General features: G+C 37.9%; 1 protein-coding gene across 2 annotated transcripts in view; it reads right to left on the bottom strand.

The window, feature by feature from the left end:
- Positions 1-3,176: 3,176 nt before the first annotated feature.
- The window catches only part of PLEKHH2 (pleckstrin homology, MyTH4 and FERM domain containing H2), a 77,333-nt gene continuing 63,124 nt past the window's right edge, over positions 3,177-17,385 (bottom strand). For both annotated transcript variants that reach the window (XM_072989509.2, XM_072989503.2), the window contains exons 20-30: positions 16,737-16,916; positions 15,191-15,288; positions 12,626-12,803; positions 11,878-12,033; positions 10,674-10,771; positions 10,004-10,145; positions 8,100-8,245; positions 7,317-7,446; positions 6,503-6,589; positions 4,854-4,991; positions 3,177-3,863 (exon numbers count right to left, since the gene is read on the bottom strand). In XM_072989509.2, the coding sequence (XP_072845610.2) occupies positions 3,687-3,863; positions 4,854-4,991; positions 6,503-6,589; positions 7,317-7,446; positions 8,100-8,245; positions 10,004-10,145; positions 10,674-10,771; positions 11,878-12,033; positions 12,626-12,803; positions 15,191-15,288; positions 16,737-16,916 (1,530 nt within the window). In that variant the 3' untranslated portion in view covers positions 3,177-3,686. The remainder of the gene's footprint in view (positions 3,864-4,853; positions 4,992-6,502; positions 6,590-7,316; positions 7,447-8,099; positions 8,246-10,003; positions 10,146-10,673; positions 10,772-11,877; positions 12,034-12,625; positions 12,804-15,190; positions 15,289-16,736; positions 16,917-17,385) is intronic.

Here is a 17,385-nt window from a genome sequence, read left to right on the forward strand (position 1 = left end):
TATTTTTTGCTAAATATCCACAAAATAAATACAAATGCTCTGCACATAAATTAATGTTCTATAATTATTATATATATTTTTTTGAAATACAGCATCTTTCCACTAAAAGTATTTTATTAGGTTTGTTAATCAAATTGCATCTGTTTTTCAGTGATCTCATTTATTCATCTTTGGGCCTCTATGATGCTTGGATCCCCCAATCAGTCTTCAGTTGTATGCAACAAAATCTGTTTCACCAGAACGCTGATGATACACCTACCATTAAAAACAATGCAGTAGGGATACATAATGCAGATAGATATCCAAATGTGCAATTTAGTATGCATCCAGTTTATACCTGTGGCACGAGCAAGCCCTTATACATGTAAATCTTTGTGGACCCAGTGTGAGAATATTGACCAAGATCATGAATGATAGAGCAGCTTTAAAGGGTTAGTAAAAATGGTATCATCAGTGAAATCTTGTACTCTATTACAGACTGAAAGATCTGTTAAGGTACCACAATCAAACTGTGTTAAGACAAAGAGCAAATGTTTAGCTTGTGACAATTTTCAAGAGAGGCAGCTGTGTTAGTAAGTACCTTAAAAACTATTTTTATGGCCTAGGATAACTGAGAATGTGCTGCAAAAATGTACTTCGATTCTGGAACATATCTACTGTATACAACTCTACATCATTTTTATTTTTAAACATGGGGTGTTTTAAACAGGTTTGCTAGTTCTTTAGATGGCCAACTACTTGTGAGCATGCTGATCCAAACCCAGGCCTCCTGTTAGATGCCCTATCTCTGACAGGTTCTCCATGGGTGCAGCAGGAATTCTGCAGTGGCCGGGCCTTGCCCCTTCAGAGGTAGAGCTCCCCTCTGCCAACGGAAGGGAACTTCCATCAGATCCGTGGCCCCTCCAACAAGCAATATTAGGGGGTTAAAGATTGCACTGTAGGTAACACAGCTGAAGCAGACACAATTATCAGGCCTAGCTCTCTTTTTACACTTTATTTTAGTACCTATGGCATTTCCTGCTCTTCCCTGTATTATTTATAAAAATATGCAGCATTTCCTTGATATAGAACGACCCATATTCTAAATTTCATCTCAACCCTTCCGGGGGGAAAAGGTCCAATGTGCCCTTCATATTTAGACATACCATGAAGTGTCAAAATGGAAATTTCATTTAAAAAGTAAAAGTTCATATTCATCAGGGGAAAATGATATGTTGCATTGACAGCAAAGGAAAGGGTATAATCAAGTGATAAATCTGTGATTACCTCTGCCTATTTTATATGAATCAGTGATATAAGGCACAGTAGACAGTTATACATTTTCTTCTCTATACAGAATATATAAATTAGAGAATTTTGTTTAACAGTATTATTCATAAATATATCTAAATGAAAAAAAAACTGAGTTCACATGCATGTCCATCATTTGTTAATAATTTAAGTAATAAGTTCCATATGTGTAACAGCTTTAAGACCTGACAATACTGTTATTTTTGCAGCAGTTATAGCGACCAGGTTCTGCACTTAGAAGTTGACAAGTTAAGATGTGCAGCTGAAAATAATGAACTTCCATGGCATATAGAAAGCTGGTATATACTAATATAGACCACTGGCCTAGTCCAGTATTATCAACTCCGATTAGCAGCAGCTGTCTGGAATTTCAAACAGGATTCTTTCATATTGATTTCTAGAGATGTTGGGGATTGAACTTGGGACTTGTGGATACACCCCTTCCTCCCATGGTACTGAGTATTTCCTAATGGTCTCCTAGCTAAGTATGAACCATATCTGACCTTGATTAGCTTCTGGAATCGTACAAAATCATGGATGTTCTGATAAGGTAGAGGAGAAGGATCTGTGAGTGAGCCAAAATGAAAAGCAGAGATTTTACCAATAATTTAAAAACATTTTCAATACAGTATTTTACATTAATTCTCAAATAGGGCTCAGCACATATTTTGAGAATTAATACCTCAACATTTTGTGACTCTAGGAGTATTCAGTTAGCATCTTCATGGGTAAACTCACAATATATTTGCGAAGGCATTCACGGCCGGGATCTAATGGTTGTTCTGGGTTTTTCAGGCTCTTTGGCCGTGTTCTGAAGGTTGTTCTTCCTAACATTCCTAACAGCAACCTGTCCTCCGAAGATGCCGGCCACAGAGACTGGCGAAACGTTAGGAAGAACAACCTTCAGAACACGGCCAAAGAGCCCGAAAAACCCAGAACAACCATAAACTCACAATGTTTACATAAGAGTGCCTCTTCATCACTGCACTCTACATATGGAAACTGATGAGATGACAGTGAGATATACTTGTTCATGGCTACAGCTCAAATCTTAGCTGGAACATCTCAGATTGCAAATCCATCCCCTTTCCTGCAAGTGTGATAAATATAAAGGTAAAGGTTCCCCTTGACATTTTTAGTCCAGTTGTGTCCGACTCTAGGGGGCGGTGTTCATTCCGTTTTTCAAACCATAGAGCCAGCGCTTGTCCGAAGACAGTTTCCGTTGTCACATGGCCAGCGTGACTAGGGAACGCCGTTTTACCTTCCCACCAAGGTGGTACCTATTTATCTACTCGCATTTACATGCTTTCGAACTGCTAGGTGGGCGAGGAGCTGGGACAAAGTGACAGGAGCTCATTCCGTTGCATGGATTCGATCTTACGACTGCTGGTCTTCTGACCCTGCAGCACAGGCTTCTGCGGTTTAGCCCGCAGCACCACCAAATCATTAATACTTGGGGAATTAATGACTGAATACTGCTCAAGATTTTCTATGAATGTGAGGAGCTTTGCAGCAATGTATAATCGTATGTATTGAATACTATTTTATGATTCACTTAATCTATGTTCTTGCGTATAGTTTGATCAGCTACAAAACAATAAAGTCTCTGTATTCAACCTGTAAGATAGTATGATATTTTTTAAACATACCAAAGAACTACATACTCAGCAGGGTTTGTGAGTGCTTTGTTCACTTGGTTAGATTCTGGCTGTAAATGAAGTGTATATTGTTTAGATTCAACATGTTCCCTCCACCATAATTAAGGGGTGTACTGTTTAGATGCAACATGGTAGCCAACAGGTTCCATTCTCCCCAGAAAAAAAATAACTAGGCAGGTATCTTACAATCGCTAATGCAAGAGTGAGGGTCAACTACATAAAGATATATTTTGTGTAATTATAACATATGGAATGTTTTGATTATAGCAATAATTGTTCCCCAAAAGCAGCTCTTGAGCCAATTCCTTTCTTCCACAGCTGATACTAAATTTAGTCTGATGTTTTCTTCTGACAGTCTCATTCCCAGAATAAAATAGGGAATACTGAAAAGGATCACAAGGGAAGTAGTAAAAGGGTGAATTTTATTTACTGTATATCCAAAGCATTGTTTATTTGATGTCTCATTACTTCCTGATATATTCATTTGGCCAAATAAGGCATATAAACAGCCATCTGACCAATGTCTGATCTACTACCTAACACTATGTACATCCCAGGAATCGTACAGGAAAGAATCACACTTTGTACCATGCTATCAGCTTAGAAGCAGAACTGGCTCAAAAAAGGTACCGCTAGTTTTTCATCAGACTGAAATGAGATTATTTCTTTTTTCCAATGCACCTACCCAATACATATTAAAATTCACCTGGTGTATATTTTAACAAGTGTGTGATCTTTTCATAATAAAGTAGGTCCTTTGGTTGGTCTGTTCTTCAATAAAAATGGATGACATGCGATATCTTGATTTTTCTGTCCTGCCTGTGGAGAAGCTGGACTAGAAAGATGGAAAGTAGGTCCCTTTTGCTGATGGAAATTGTTAATGTAGCTGGCAATCAGTAGAGTAATCTCAAGAATCTGAAATAAAACCAGGCAGTTGACAGACATCAGAAATGGTAAAGAACACTTAAATAGCCTGGTATGATCATTTACCTCCTATTAAGAGCTTGATCCAACATTGACTTCTTTGACCGTAAGGCATGTCAGTGGCAGTGATAATAAGAGAAATATAGAAGATATGGCCACTGACATATCTTCTATATTTCTCTTATTACTGTATCAGAAAATGGGGAGAAAGAAAGGCAATAGTGCTCATCATTTCTTGATAATGAATTGATTACTGCCAGAGATAAGGTCTATTAGCATATGTATATTGTGTACATTATTACATTCATGTATGCATTTTTCTGTGCAGAAGTGAAGGTTCTAAGATCTTTTAAAAATATTTATCTATCTCATAACTGGGACTTCCATGTCTCAAGGCTGCAAACATGCCAGCTAAACCACGACTGCTCTAAAAAGGCATCTGTTCTTGGGAATTTATGCACATACTAATGAAGTATGTAAATAAGGCTAGGATCCAAAACATTCCAATAATTGCTGTTCAGTTTGTTTTGTTCATGTGTTTCTACTAAGAGCATAAAGGCAAACTTACAAACAAATTAAATTATACAAAATTAAAATCATTTTGTTATGTGCCATCAAGTCACCAACAAATTATGGTTAAATAGTAATATGTAGTTAGATAATCCCACACATATGAAAATTTTACACACTACTTTAGGAAAATAAAGTTGTCTATGGCTATATTCCTAAAAGTTAAAAAGAATCCAAGTACGGTAGTCTTCATTAAGAAGATTTAGTAGCATCAAAAATGCTCCTCCTACTTATTAACCTCTTCTATTAAGGGATGAAAGAGCAACAAAACCTACTTTTACACAATCTGCTTTTATGTCTGCTGCAAAAGCTAGCAATTTGAAACAGTAGTTGATGCATCTGGCCCGTAAACAAGAACACAAAAGAGTGGTTAGAATTAACAGGTTTCAATTAATATACTACTGTACTAACCTTTGGTTTGGCCATACTGAACAAGAGTTTTTCAGTTGGCTTTTCTTGTGTGGTCACATGATTAACCACCAGCATAAAATCATCTTGATAACCTCCGAAGGTAATCAGGTTCTTGTATAAATATGTCACTATTAGCCTCTTGAAAGTCGGAAGTAAAGAAAGTTCCACATAAGTAAGAAAAAGAGCAAAAAAAGATTCAACATAAATTCTCTAATTTTTGAAATGAAAAATTTTCAAGACATTTACTCTGATTTTACAGTTGACTGTTCATTAGAAAGGGCTAATTGTTGATCCCACATTTGGAGGATTAAAAATGGCATTTAATACAAAGCTACCAACATGAACTTGACCCAACTCCGGGAGGCACTGGAAGACAGGAAAGCCTGGCATGTTCTGGTCCATGGGTCATGAAGAGTCGGACACAACTTAACGACTAAACAACAACAATTCAGAAGCAAGTTCCACTGAGTTTACCTCTAAATAGCCATGCACAGGATTACAGTCTAAATCTTTTTCTTACATGGCCATCATCCATGGTGCAACAAACTGTTCATTGCACAAAATGGCATACAAGAACACACAAATGTAAGAGTAACAGTGGGAAAACGGAAGGAAATGCGATGGATTAGCCTAATCTCCAACCGTACTTATTCTAAAATAAGAGCAAACAATTTGAGCCAACTCATGCGTAGATCTGACCCTCTGAAATCCACAGGACTCAGCCACATTCACATTTCCAGTAAGACCATTATAAGTTTCACTGGTGCATTCATGATTGCAGCCTAAGGCTGCAAGTCTATAAGCACATTGAAAGCAGTGATCACATTCAGATTTGCATATGTATAAATATGGCTTTGATAACATAGGAGTCATATATTATTCTAGTGGCAACCTCTCAAGCCTCAGAAGGACGTGCTTCAGAGGATACACTTCCACCCCCAGCCAGGATGCATGTGTACTTTTAAGGGTAAATGCTACTTTTAGAAAAAGAATAGGTTTCCGTATATAAATACTGTATGTAATGGTCATTATTTTGCAAAGTTATTATTACATAATTGGCACATATATACTAATATAAATTCACAGCCAGAATATAAATTTTCTTGAGCAGCTACCTATGTAGGACACATTGGGCAAAGTCCTGCTGACATAGTTATGGCATCATAAACCAGATATGGGTGCCAGAAATAATGAATATACATTAGAGAAATTTTCCCCATCTCTCATTCTGAGGCTCTCTAGGGCTCCATTTTGCCTTGGGGAAATTTTTGGAAGACTCAGAAGGTGTGGGGGAGCCTAGCAGTCAAACATTACTCTGGATGCTTGCTGACAGCCCCAATTCCAACAGTGGTTAACCAGTTGTTATTTTTTAACTATTAAAGGCTCCCTTACCCCATCCTGAGGCTCCCAAAGACTTTGACTGGGCAAAAGGAAGCTGTAGGGAGCCCCAGAACTGAAACTGAGGGAAAATTAAGATTTCAATTAATTTCAATCAATTATTTCCAATGCCTTGATGCCCAGTTTTCAATGGCAACATGATTTTTCCCAATTAGTCCATGACACAAGTTTGCTAAAGATTAATGGAGATTAATTTGGTTCACAATTCACATACTATTCTTTTCTTTATACAAAGACTATTTTCTTCTTACCATAGAGCTGTATTCAAGAATGTTTATGCCATCTTCATAAACAGCAAACCATATCATAGCACTTTCCAACGTGGATACTGTCAGAGGCTAGAGAGAAAAGAAACAAAATTAGCTATGATTAATAAGTTGTATACAAAATAAAGAACTACCAAGTTTTTAATAGTAACATTTCTGTACAGTAAGGCACAAGAAATGAAGGGAAACAATTCCTTCACATTCTACACATTCATTGGCATTAAGCAACCTAACTGTTTGCTTAATGTTGTAAAGAAAAATTAAGGAAGAACATATGCTGATTTAGGGCATATCATACATTTCTGCACAAGTGTTCAACTGATTTAGTGGCAATTTTAGGAAATTAAACATTTGACCCATTACACCCGTCCCAGTTTTTAAAAAGCTTTTCTTTGTTAAAGTTATAGGTTACACTTGTGTACATGTAACATGTAGCTTGCCATTTATTAAAACTGTGTAGATTGTGCTGTTCTGGAAATTGTTCTCCAGATCTGAATGTAAATCCCCTAATCTCTTCCACCCCTCCCAAATTATTTGGGTTTTCCCCCCACCATTTTCTGCCCCATGGAACTAAGGTGCTTGAATAACAGCCCACCTTTATGTTTTATGAGGAAGAGATATGGTCACAATTTTTACTGGACCATCATTTTGCTAATTAAAAATGTTGCCCATTTACCATCATGTAAGGCAGCATAAAGTCAGTATAAGAGTTAATCATAATTCAGCTACGTGGTCACCACACTGTGCATTATTTTTCAAATTAAAGAAAAGAAAAATAACATTCAGTGAGAATACTTACTTTTGCAGCGAACAATTTGGCACCGAAAAAAGGCCACTTACGAACAACAGCAAGATAAATGCGCACACAATCTACAGCACTGTGACCACGGAGAGCCATCCATTTTGTTGACAGTCGCTGGCAAAGCTGCCTATTATTGACATGAAGCATATGGGTATTAAGCAGGGCAAAAACATGGAGGAGTGGGAGAGAAAGGAATTCATATGATAATCTCAAACTAGCAGCAATGTCTCTTTAATAAAGACAGTTCATCCTCCTTTCAATAGGATTTCATCCTCTACTTGTGAGAAAATGGAGTGTGCTAGTCCTGCACCCCTTCTTTTTGGTTATATATCTACATATGGAATGGGATAGTCTACACTGTAGGGGATTCTCCATATGAATTGGAACCCTGGTTTTCTAGGCTTCCACCACACATGGAGATCCTCCAGGGAGAGCAGAGGCTTCCCCCTTTATATTCAACATCACCTTTCCTGCACAGGAGGAAAACATAAGAAAAGATGCTGAAGGAGGCGGGTAGACAGCACCTTTCCCCCATTGTTGATACAATACACTGTTCAACACAATACAATAATCACTGAACAGACACACCTCCATCTATGTTGATCTATAGAAGAAAGATTTTTTTAAAGACTTTGTTGATTCATCTGGTGATTTTAGTAACAATACATCCAATTTTTGTATTAGCTGCATGAGGAAGTATCTATTATAGTATCAAATGAAATTTATTTAACAAGTGTTTACTTGTTTTTTTTTTTTTAAGAAAAGCTATGAGCTGTATACCTTAATTGTTCTTCTGAACAGCCATCCCTGTATCTCTTTGGATAAAACTTTTCCACAACTTGTTTTAGATTTTGATTACATTTTGACTGGGATGTTACTTGTCCTGCTGGTGTTGAAAATGGTCTTTCAAAGTCCCCAATCTCCACCTAGTGGACAGGGGAGGAGAAAGAGAGAAAGGCTGTTATTGTAGACATTTCTGGACTTCCGCATGTTTCAATATCTACTGTTCATCTTTTAGTAATTTGAACCATCTTTCAAGGGAAAGGTATTTCTTCCCTAAATCAGTATTCAGGAAATTCAGGAGACACTGTAAGCATTTCAGTCGAATTAAGAATATAGAGGAAATGGATTATAATCCATAAAAGGCCATGTCGAAATCATTCTGCAAGTCTTTAAAGTGCCACAATACTTCTGCTTTGTTTTTGCTTTATTAGTCTGAAGCAGACTAACATGGGCTCCTCTTTGAAAACTGCTAGAATGCCAGAATAATTAATTGAGGATGTTCAAGAATTATCTTATAAAAAGTCTAATACATATTCTTTTATTTAATGTAACTGTAATCAATCTTTAAAAAGCAATGCAATAGAACAGAAAGCAGGCCAAATTCAGGATCACATTACATGCCCTGAAGAGTGTCTACAGAATCATACTTCTCATATAGAGAGCATGGCAGGTGAATGTATTATTACTAGAGCTCTTGGACTAGAGTTGCAGAAGCATTACATGTTGCCTACAGAGCATGCAAAAACATGTTTATCTGTTTTATAGAACATCACCATTAACTGCTTACTTTGGGCTAATGCCCTGGGACCATGTAGCAACAGAAGCGCAAGAGATATCTCAAGGCCTGCTTTGGATGTTTATATCTGTACTTGGATAATTGTATTTTCACAATGAAATAGAGAAATAGAGACAGTGTTAATACCTGAGGAAGGGGGGGGAAACCGTTGAGCCACAAAATGTTGGCACAATTAAAGTAATTCAGGATACTCAGATGCTGCAGGACCACTAAACCAGATCATAACACTGGCAGTAGACTTCAGTTGTTTGTCCTTCCTAGGACTTCCAGTTAGCTCCCCAGTGCATGCTCTTTGCATAGGAAAGTGCCCATTGAGAGGAATGAGGTAGTTCTCCCATGCAAAGTACAAGCGGGATCCACAGTTCCAGGGCCCTTTTCTGCATCTCATTCCATGCTCCCAAAATCTGCTCTGAAAGATTGAAGGGACCTCTCAAGAGCAAATTTCATGAGGCAACAGGGGGGGAAATGAGGACGAAAAAATTCACTTCTGCTCATGGATTTTCACTATTGCACTGTTAATTTTATGCCATGACTAACGCCAGTCTTAACTGTCTTTTTAGTTATAACTTGCATATAACTAACAAATAAAGCCAAAAAAGATTTCCAATTTAATAAAAGATAGTTGAGAAACAGTGGCTGAAATCCTGTTGTACAGTTATGTGCACAGCGTAAACATTAGACAGGAACTGGCATAAATTAAGAAACCTCTGTAGCCATTACCTGTTGCATGCCAATTTGCATGATTTGGTATGCAATAAATAAGATCTACAGAGATCTCTTAACTTGCAGCTATTCCCTTCCAAAAATCATGGCATTTGTGTAATGGTGAAAAGGGATTTCAGCTACCATAGGATAACAGTATACAGACTTTTGACCAGGCGAGCCTGGATCTAAATGAAATTCACCCATAAAATTTATCAACTGATCTTGGCCACATACCCTAGGCCTAGCCTTTTCAGTTTTTTGCAGAGATAAAATGTACACACAGGATGTGAATACACAGAAATAGAAACGTAACAGAAAGTTTTATATAACATTTCAAGGAACAACTGCATGCAGAGCACTACAAAACATGCACACTAGGAAAACCATGAATGCCACTTACCTGTGCCAGAAGTGCTGTCAGTTCTAGTGCCAGATCTTTATTTACGGGGAAGAGCCCGTTTACAATTTGATCATTTGCCTGGTACATTAACAACAGCTTTTCCCTTTCAGTCTCTCCACGAATTTGGGTGGAAAAATACAGCCTACCAAACAAAACAAAACATCTGTCCAGAATGTGTTTTGGAGCTAACAAATTAAAAAGCCATTTATACAATGTCGGTTCCACTAGCGACCTGATGATGTACTATCAAAGCATTATTAATAAAAATCCAATAATGTAAAAAATGTTGCCACTGTAGAAAAAAAATCAGAAACAACTGATAAACCTTTTACACATCTGTGCAGCACCATTAAATTTTCTTTAATACTCAGTCTATTCACACTAAATCAAATATTTAAAATTCCAGAATGGGGGAAAACAAAACACATGATCTGAAAGAGGCTTTTCTCCCCATGTAAAAATAAAAGGACTGTACATGAAAAGCATGAAAACAAAAGAGACACTTCCCCAAAATGAACAAGATGTGTACATCCCTAAATATAATTTGCTTGTCAGAGCTCTGCTGCACAGAATTCTGATCCCCCGTTTTCATTAAACTGTCATTAAACTATAAACCTATCTCAAGGAGCAGTGGTCTCTAGAGATATACATTCAGCTCACTATTATATACCTGTTTTTGTATGTAAGCCTGACTGTTCTTGTTCCTTCACATTTCCCAGGATGCTGCTCTTTAGAGGCCTGTTCCCATCTAGAAATAATGTCACAGATCTACAAGGAAAAACACAGGACAGAATGTATTTATTTTCAACATAAAGGTAAAGGTTCCACTTGACAATTTTTGTCCAGTCGTGTTCGACTCTAGGGGGCGGTGCTCATCCCCGTTTCCAAGCCATAGAGCCAGTGTTTTGTCCGAAGACAATCTTTCTGTGGTCACATGGCCAGTGCGACTTAGACACAGAACACTGTTACCTTCCCACCGAGGTGGTCCCTATTTATCTACTTGCATTTGCATGCTTTCGAACCGCTAGGTTGGCGGGAGCTGGGACAAGCAACGGGTGCTCACTCCATCACGTGGATTCGATCTTACGACTGCTGGTCTTCTGACCCTGCAGCACAGGCTTCTGCGGTTTAGCCTGCAGCGCCACCACGTCCCTTTGACATTTTCAACATACTTAATGTCAAAAGTGAAAGTATACACTTCTGTTAGGATTGATATTACAACAATAGATCACTGAAAGGATGTAACCCTATGCATATTTAATTTGAAGCAAATCTCATGGAATTCAGCAGAAACTGTAGTAATAAGGAATAGGTCTGAGTGCCAAGATGAAATGGAGAAACACTTGCCTGAATGTATTACTGAGATCAGTGAAAATTGCCATGTAGCACAAAGATGTGAATCAAAAAAACATTAGTAACTTTCATGGTTACAGTTTTTAGAAATAACTTCAGTTTCTCCCAAGTACGCTGACAGTTACTTACATAAAAAGAAACTGTAATACTACAAACTACTAGCCTTTGGTACAAAAATGCATTCTTCCCACATTCAACAACCTCACAAGAGCATGAAAAGGCTGCATAAGACATAGAAAGAGCTAGCACTTGAAGGATGTGGTAATTTTCCTGCATCATTTAGTGAAGCTTCTCCAATATCATGGAAAATCATAAAATAAATCCTTTTCAAGTTTTCTCAGAATTCCCATGCCTGTCCTTAATGAGCTTTATAAAACAACCTTAAATATCATGAAAACTCTCCTTAAAGCACTTTAAGAAAAAAGGGAAACATTTAAATTTTTAAAAAGGTATATTTCCGAAAAACCTTTTCTTTAAAAAAAATACAAGTATTTATGATAGTGAGCTGAAGGACTTGCTACCTTGATATTTCCTTGAAGACAGTGTTCTATATCTTTGCCAGAAGGATCATCAGTGAACAAAGCAAAACCTGATTCTGCTGGTTTCCTCATTCCTGTGTCTTGATTAAGTGTTTTGAGAAATTCTTCTACTGTAGTGGAAGCATCAAACCCAACAACCTAGACACAACAAATGTAACAAGATTCAACACAAATCATCACACAAATCTGAGCACCACATGTTGAAAAAACAACCACAATAGGCCAAGCCTACTGCCTTCTCCTATTCACAGAAAGTACCCTACCATGAGCAAAAAGATGCCATGTAAAGAATGGAAAGGCATCTTTGGATTTTAAATAAAAATTTAAAATTAAAACTGAAGTGTCCAGTGCAACAATACCAATTGTTTTAAAACAGATGCACATCACACCATTCTGAGGAAAACAATAGAAGAGGGAGACAATATTTTTGTGTAAATTCATGTAGTATCAGCTTCCATCCTATTTTTTTACTTTTATCTGATCAATTAAAATGATAGTCCAGTTATAAAAGAAAAGTCCAATGATCCACAGATCAAAATATTTTAAGATTTTTTGCAGATGATTAACTGAAATGCTAATCAATGTGATGATCTATTTTAAAAAAACAAACTAGGAAGGAACAGAAGCTCAAACATATTTAAATGGAAACAGTGTTCAAACAGTGTTATGATTTTCTCTGCCCATACTTTACGTGCTGGTGTATATATATCACATTATGCACAATACCTACCTGATAGATCCCATTCATGAAATGTACTGGAATACTAAAGGGTAAGGAATGATGGTAGGGATTTCTTAGAAGCGTAGAAAGAATTTCCATTCTTGATGGTCTGGCTTCTCTATCACCATTCTGCTGTGTCCTTTCTACGCATCGCTGACAATAAATTGCGTATTTTCCTAATTCAGTCCTGTGAGCACAAACCAGGGCTTCATAAATAGAACTGTAACAATGCTGGAATATCAGCATATTCTTTTAACATACAATAAACAAACTGAATATATGATTTTACAATCCATTCTGCATTTCTTCATAAATCTCCCAAGCTGTGATTGTAGCTTGAAGGACAAGTTGCTTACCTATAACTGCAGTTCCTCAAGTGATCATATGTGAGCTCACACTAATGAGACCTCCATTTTGCTGATTTTTCTGAAAATTAGGATTGAAGAAGGCAGCTTTTCAGGGCAACCTGTGTAAGTGCTCAGAAGGTGTACTCTGAAACAATGTCCTCTTACAGACCGGTACGGGATTTACTCTGTTTGGGTGGTGAGAGCCCACAGATATGGAGCCCACAGGGCATGCCCAAACTTTATGTGATGTATCCATGGTGACAAGCATCATTTGTCTCAAGGGTGGAAGTCCACTCCTCAGCACAGGTTCAACAAATAGATGAATAAATTTAGGAGGTCGCTGGTGTGCTAGGGAGTCCAATGCAAAGACCACTTTTCCCCAAAAGAGTGGATTCTGTCTTACCCCATGATTTTTACTTCCTCAAGAAATGCCTGCTAGGCTGGGTGTTGTGCTGTTCTACCCAAACAGAGCAAACAGAGTGTTCATTGGTAAGTGGCTTACCACCCAAATTGTCCATTTTTAAAACAAGGATTGTGCTACCATAAGCACTGACTAGCGGTAGGCTGGAAAAGACAACCGGAATTCTAACCTCTGGGACATTTGTTTAAAAAAGGATAAATGGACTAGAAGAAGCAAAGATAAATAACTAGAAATTATTTACAGAAGAAGCATTTAGTGAGAGACAGTGAGAAAAACCAAGATATGTTCCAGGATACTGCTGTTGGAACAGTGGACAAAATGAAACTCAGGAGATTTGCCAAAATACTACTGCCAAAATACTACTGCTTAACTCTAAAAGGTTTGGGGACACCCTGTGCAGGTACAGGAAATCCCATTATTTTGCATTCACCGTGACCCCACTTTTCACTGCCTACAGTATAAAGGCACTGATCCACTGCCTTTTCTTTTGTATACAGTGGTGCCTCGCACAACGATGTTAATTGGTTCCAAAAAAACTCAGTTCTGTGAAACATCGTTCTGTGAAACACCATTTCCCATAGGAATGCATTGAAAACCGGTCAATCCGTTCCAATTGGAACGGATTGCCGTCCTTAAGCGAAAATCCCCATAGGAAACATCGTTGAGGGAAATGCGGTTCCCCAATTGAAATGCATTGAAGCCGACTCAATGCATTTGAATGGATTTGTGAAGTCCCTTTTCGCTCCTGTAAAAGTGCCTTAAACTGTTTGAAAAGTGTTTTAAATGCTTGCAGTCGTTAGCCCACCTCCTGAAACCTATGCAAACTTAATTTGGTGTTGTTCTGAGTCGTCCTTAATTTTTGGTGATTTTTTGTTTTCTCCATTGAAAGCCATTGGACATTTTTACAGGAGCGAAAAGGGACATCGTTGTGTGAAAATTCCCCATAGGAAACATCGTTGTGTGAGGCAGCAAATTTTTCATGAAAAGCCATCGTTGTGTGAATTTATCGTTGTGTGAGGCACTTGTTGTGCGAGGCACCACTGTACTGCATAACTGTTGGAACTATGACAGCGTGGAGAAAATGGGAAAGCCAGTAAATCTGTTCCAGTGAAATGCATGGATGAACTGGGGAGAGATCAGTTGGCCATCAGCTTAAACCACATTTTGATTTGTATTCGCGAAGGCTTTCACGGCCGGGATCTAATTGTTGTTCTGGGTTTTTCGGGCTCTTTGGCCGTGTTCTGAAGATTGTTCTACCTAACATTTCGCCAGAGTGCTGTCCTCTGATGATGCCAGCCACAGAGACTGGCGAAACGTTAGGAAGAACAACCTTCAGAACACGGCCAAAGAGCCTGAAAACCCCACAACAACACATTTTGATTACTCTTCAGATCATACTCCAATATGTTTTGCATCTCTTCCTGATGATCTTAAACTCTGGTTGTGTGGTCAAAACTGAAGGTCGTACATTCTTCTTCCAGTTATTACAATTTTCAGGGGAGGTTAACTTGTGCTTTACACTTCAAAAATAAAATGATGGCGTACACAGCTATTATATGAGATAATGCTACAGATGAAATATAGTAATGAAATTTGGTATATCAACATCCTTGCATCACTCAGTCAATGAACTAATGTGAAATCTGTAAATCAATAGCAATGTCAATGGTAATGATCAAGAATGGGTATGAATAAGAAAACTTTGCTTTAGAAACTTTAAGTACAGTCTATTAAATGCTGCTGGTTCATTATAGGAAGCAATCGTTTAGCCTTAAGCAGCCTGATATTTATTCCTACAAGGCATACCTGGAATCCGCATTTTTCTTTAGGTGAAGTTTCATGAGCCAAAGAAATGGGTGCTGTGGAAGAAAGAGCCCAAGACAGAGTGCTAAAAGCTGCCAAGCCTGGTCAAAGAAGAAAAACAGAATCATTGTCTGAAGTTGTTTCGGAAGCAAATATAAATAGATGTGCTATCAAATTTGGCACAGGGTAGCTAGGAATCCAGACCTGACCAGATGAGAAGAAACAATTTTGTATGTACCCTATGAGGGTGTGATTGTACAGCCAAGGGAGGCTGGATCTAACACGCGCACAGATATATAGGAGAAAATGAAGATGTACATCTTAAATATAAAACATATAACCAACCCTCAGACAATTTATAAGTTTAGGGTACAGGGCATGCAGAATTAATAATCCAGAACTCTTGACATGACATTTAAAATTACAGTATATATTTTAATTTAAAATCTAGCTTAGTTATACTTTAGTTCCTACAGAATCAGTGGATTAAATGAAACAGGACCCTACAAGTAATAAAAGCGACTGAAAATTCTTTATTGCAATAGTTCATTTGGGCTAAACCCACCCCCTAACATATTCCAAAAATTCTCATCTGAATAATTTTTAAAACTGAATAATGTGCACAGGTGCTGCTCCACCAATGTGCTGCTTTGGTGATTCTGATCAACATATTTAGGTTTCATGAAAGTGTTTTTTTTAAGGCCAGTTTTTAAAGAAGTGGAAGAACAGCTGACCTTTATGCAGAATTATCATTTCCCCCCTTCTTTTGAGATTTTGGATATTATATACATTTTACAACTGGCTAAATTTAATAGTCAGTCATTCTTGCTGTCATGTCCTTCCGGGGAAAAATGATGATGAAACACACTGGGTATGTTACATTGCAAAGCAGCATTCGTTTACTCTGGAGATGATTTTGAGCTTTAGGTCCCTGCACTTGTCGACTTCCTGAAAATCAGTAAGATCCAAATTAATGGTTTCCTTTGAATGCTATTTCTATTTATGTACTTTTTATTGTCAAGCCAATACAGTGGGCAAAATTCTCTTGCATAAAGTTAATGTCAGCACAAACCTGGGCCAGAAATAATTAATTTAAACTATCTGAAAGTTTTCTACCTGTCCTCCTCTCTTTCAGGTTTTGAAGCTCCCTCGGGCTCCCTTTCCTCTTAGAGAAGCCTTTGGGAGCCTTGGGACAGTGGAGGTAGCCTTAAGTAGTCTAAAATCATTGCTAGATAGTGGTTAGAAGCACCAGGACATCCAATGTTGATCTGGTAGTGATTTTCAACGATTAAGTCCCCCCTCCAAAGACTCCCTCAGGGCAAAAGGGAGCCCTGAAATCTGAACGGAGGAATAGGAAGCTTTTAATTAGTTTAATGATTTCTAGTGCCAAATCCAGTTTATTCTAGTGTAACATTACGTAACAGGATTTTGCCTAGTGTCTTCATTCTTCTGTTTTGATTTCCCAAAGTACACATTATTATGATGCAGCTTTCCACAATTCCTATGTTATATAAGTGCAACAGAGACTTTACTAAAAAGGGCTTAGTACCTGAATCGGTCCTATCTGATTTGATGGCTGCCTTCTTCTTGTCTGCTTAACCAACTGGCAGCAGATTTCATTCTGGAGTTCTGGGTGTGTAAGGCAGACCTGCAAAGCACTTTGGGCTAAAGACACGTGGTAATCAATGGCAGGAGAGTCCACTACTGCATTTATAAACAGCTGGCAAGTCTGCAGAAAAGGACAATATTATTGCATTTAATTTACTGCACTGCGGATTTATTATTACACCTGTTTATACATGAAGAATAAAACTTATAGTATTTGAACGGTACTATACAGAAATGGAAAACTGAAATAAGAGAGTTATTTGCTCCTTGTTTGTTTTGTTGGCTAGAGGATCATGCCACTATCTCCTTTATCCTCACCAGAGGTTATTCCACAGTCTGCATCACATGGAGAGACGAAACAGCAAGCTCTCTCCATCCTCCTCTGTTGGCTCAGCCAGAACCCACAGCCATTGACATTCCCTCTTCTAAAAATTACCTGAACTACACATGAAACTACTTCACCTATAACAAATACAGTGGTGCCTCGCACAGCGAGGTTAATCCGTTCCGGATTAGCCCTCGCTGTGTGAAACATCGCACTACGGAAAGTAAAAAGCCATTGGAACGCATTAAACATGGTTTAATGCGTT

Source organism: Pogona vitticeps, chromosome 1 (assembly GCF_051106095.1).
Source record: "Pogona vitticeps strain Pit_001003342236 chromosome 1, PviZW2.1, whole genome shotgun sequence".
Taxonomy (NCBI): Eukaryota; Metazoa; Chordata; class Lepidosauria; order Squamata; family Agamidae; genus Pogona; species Pogona vitticeps.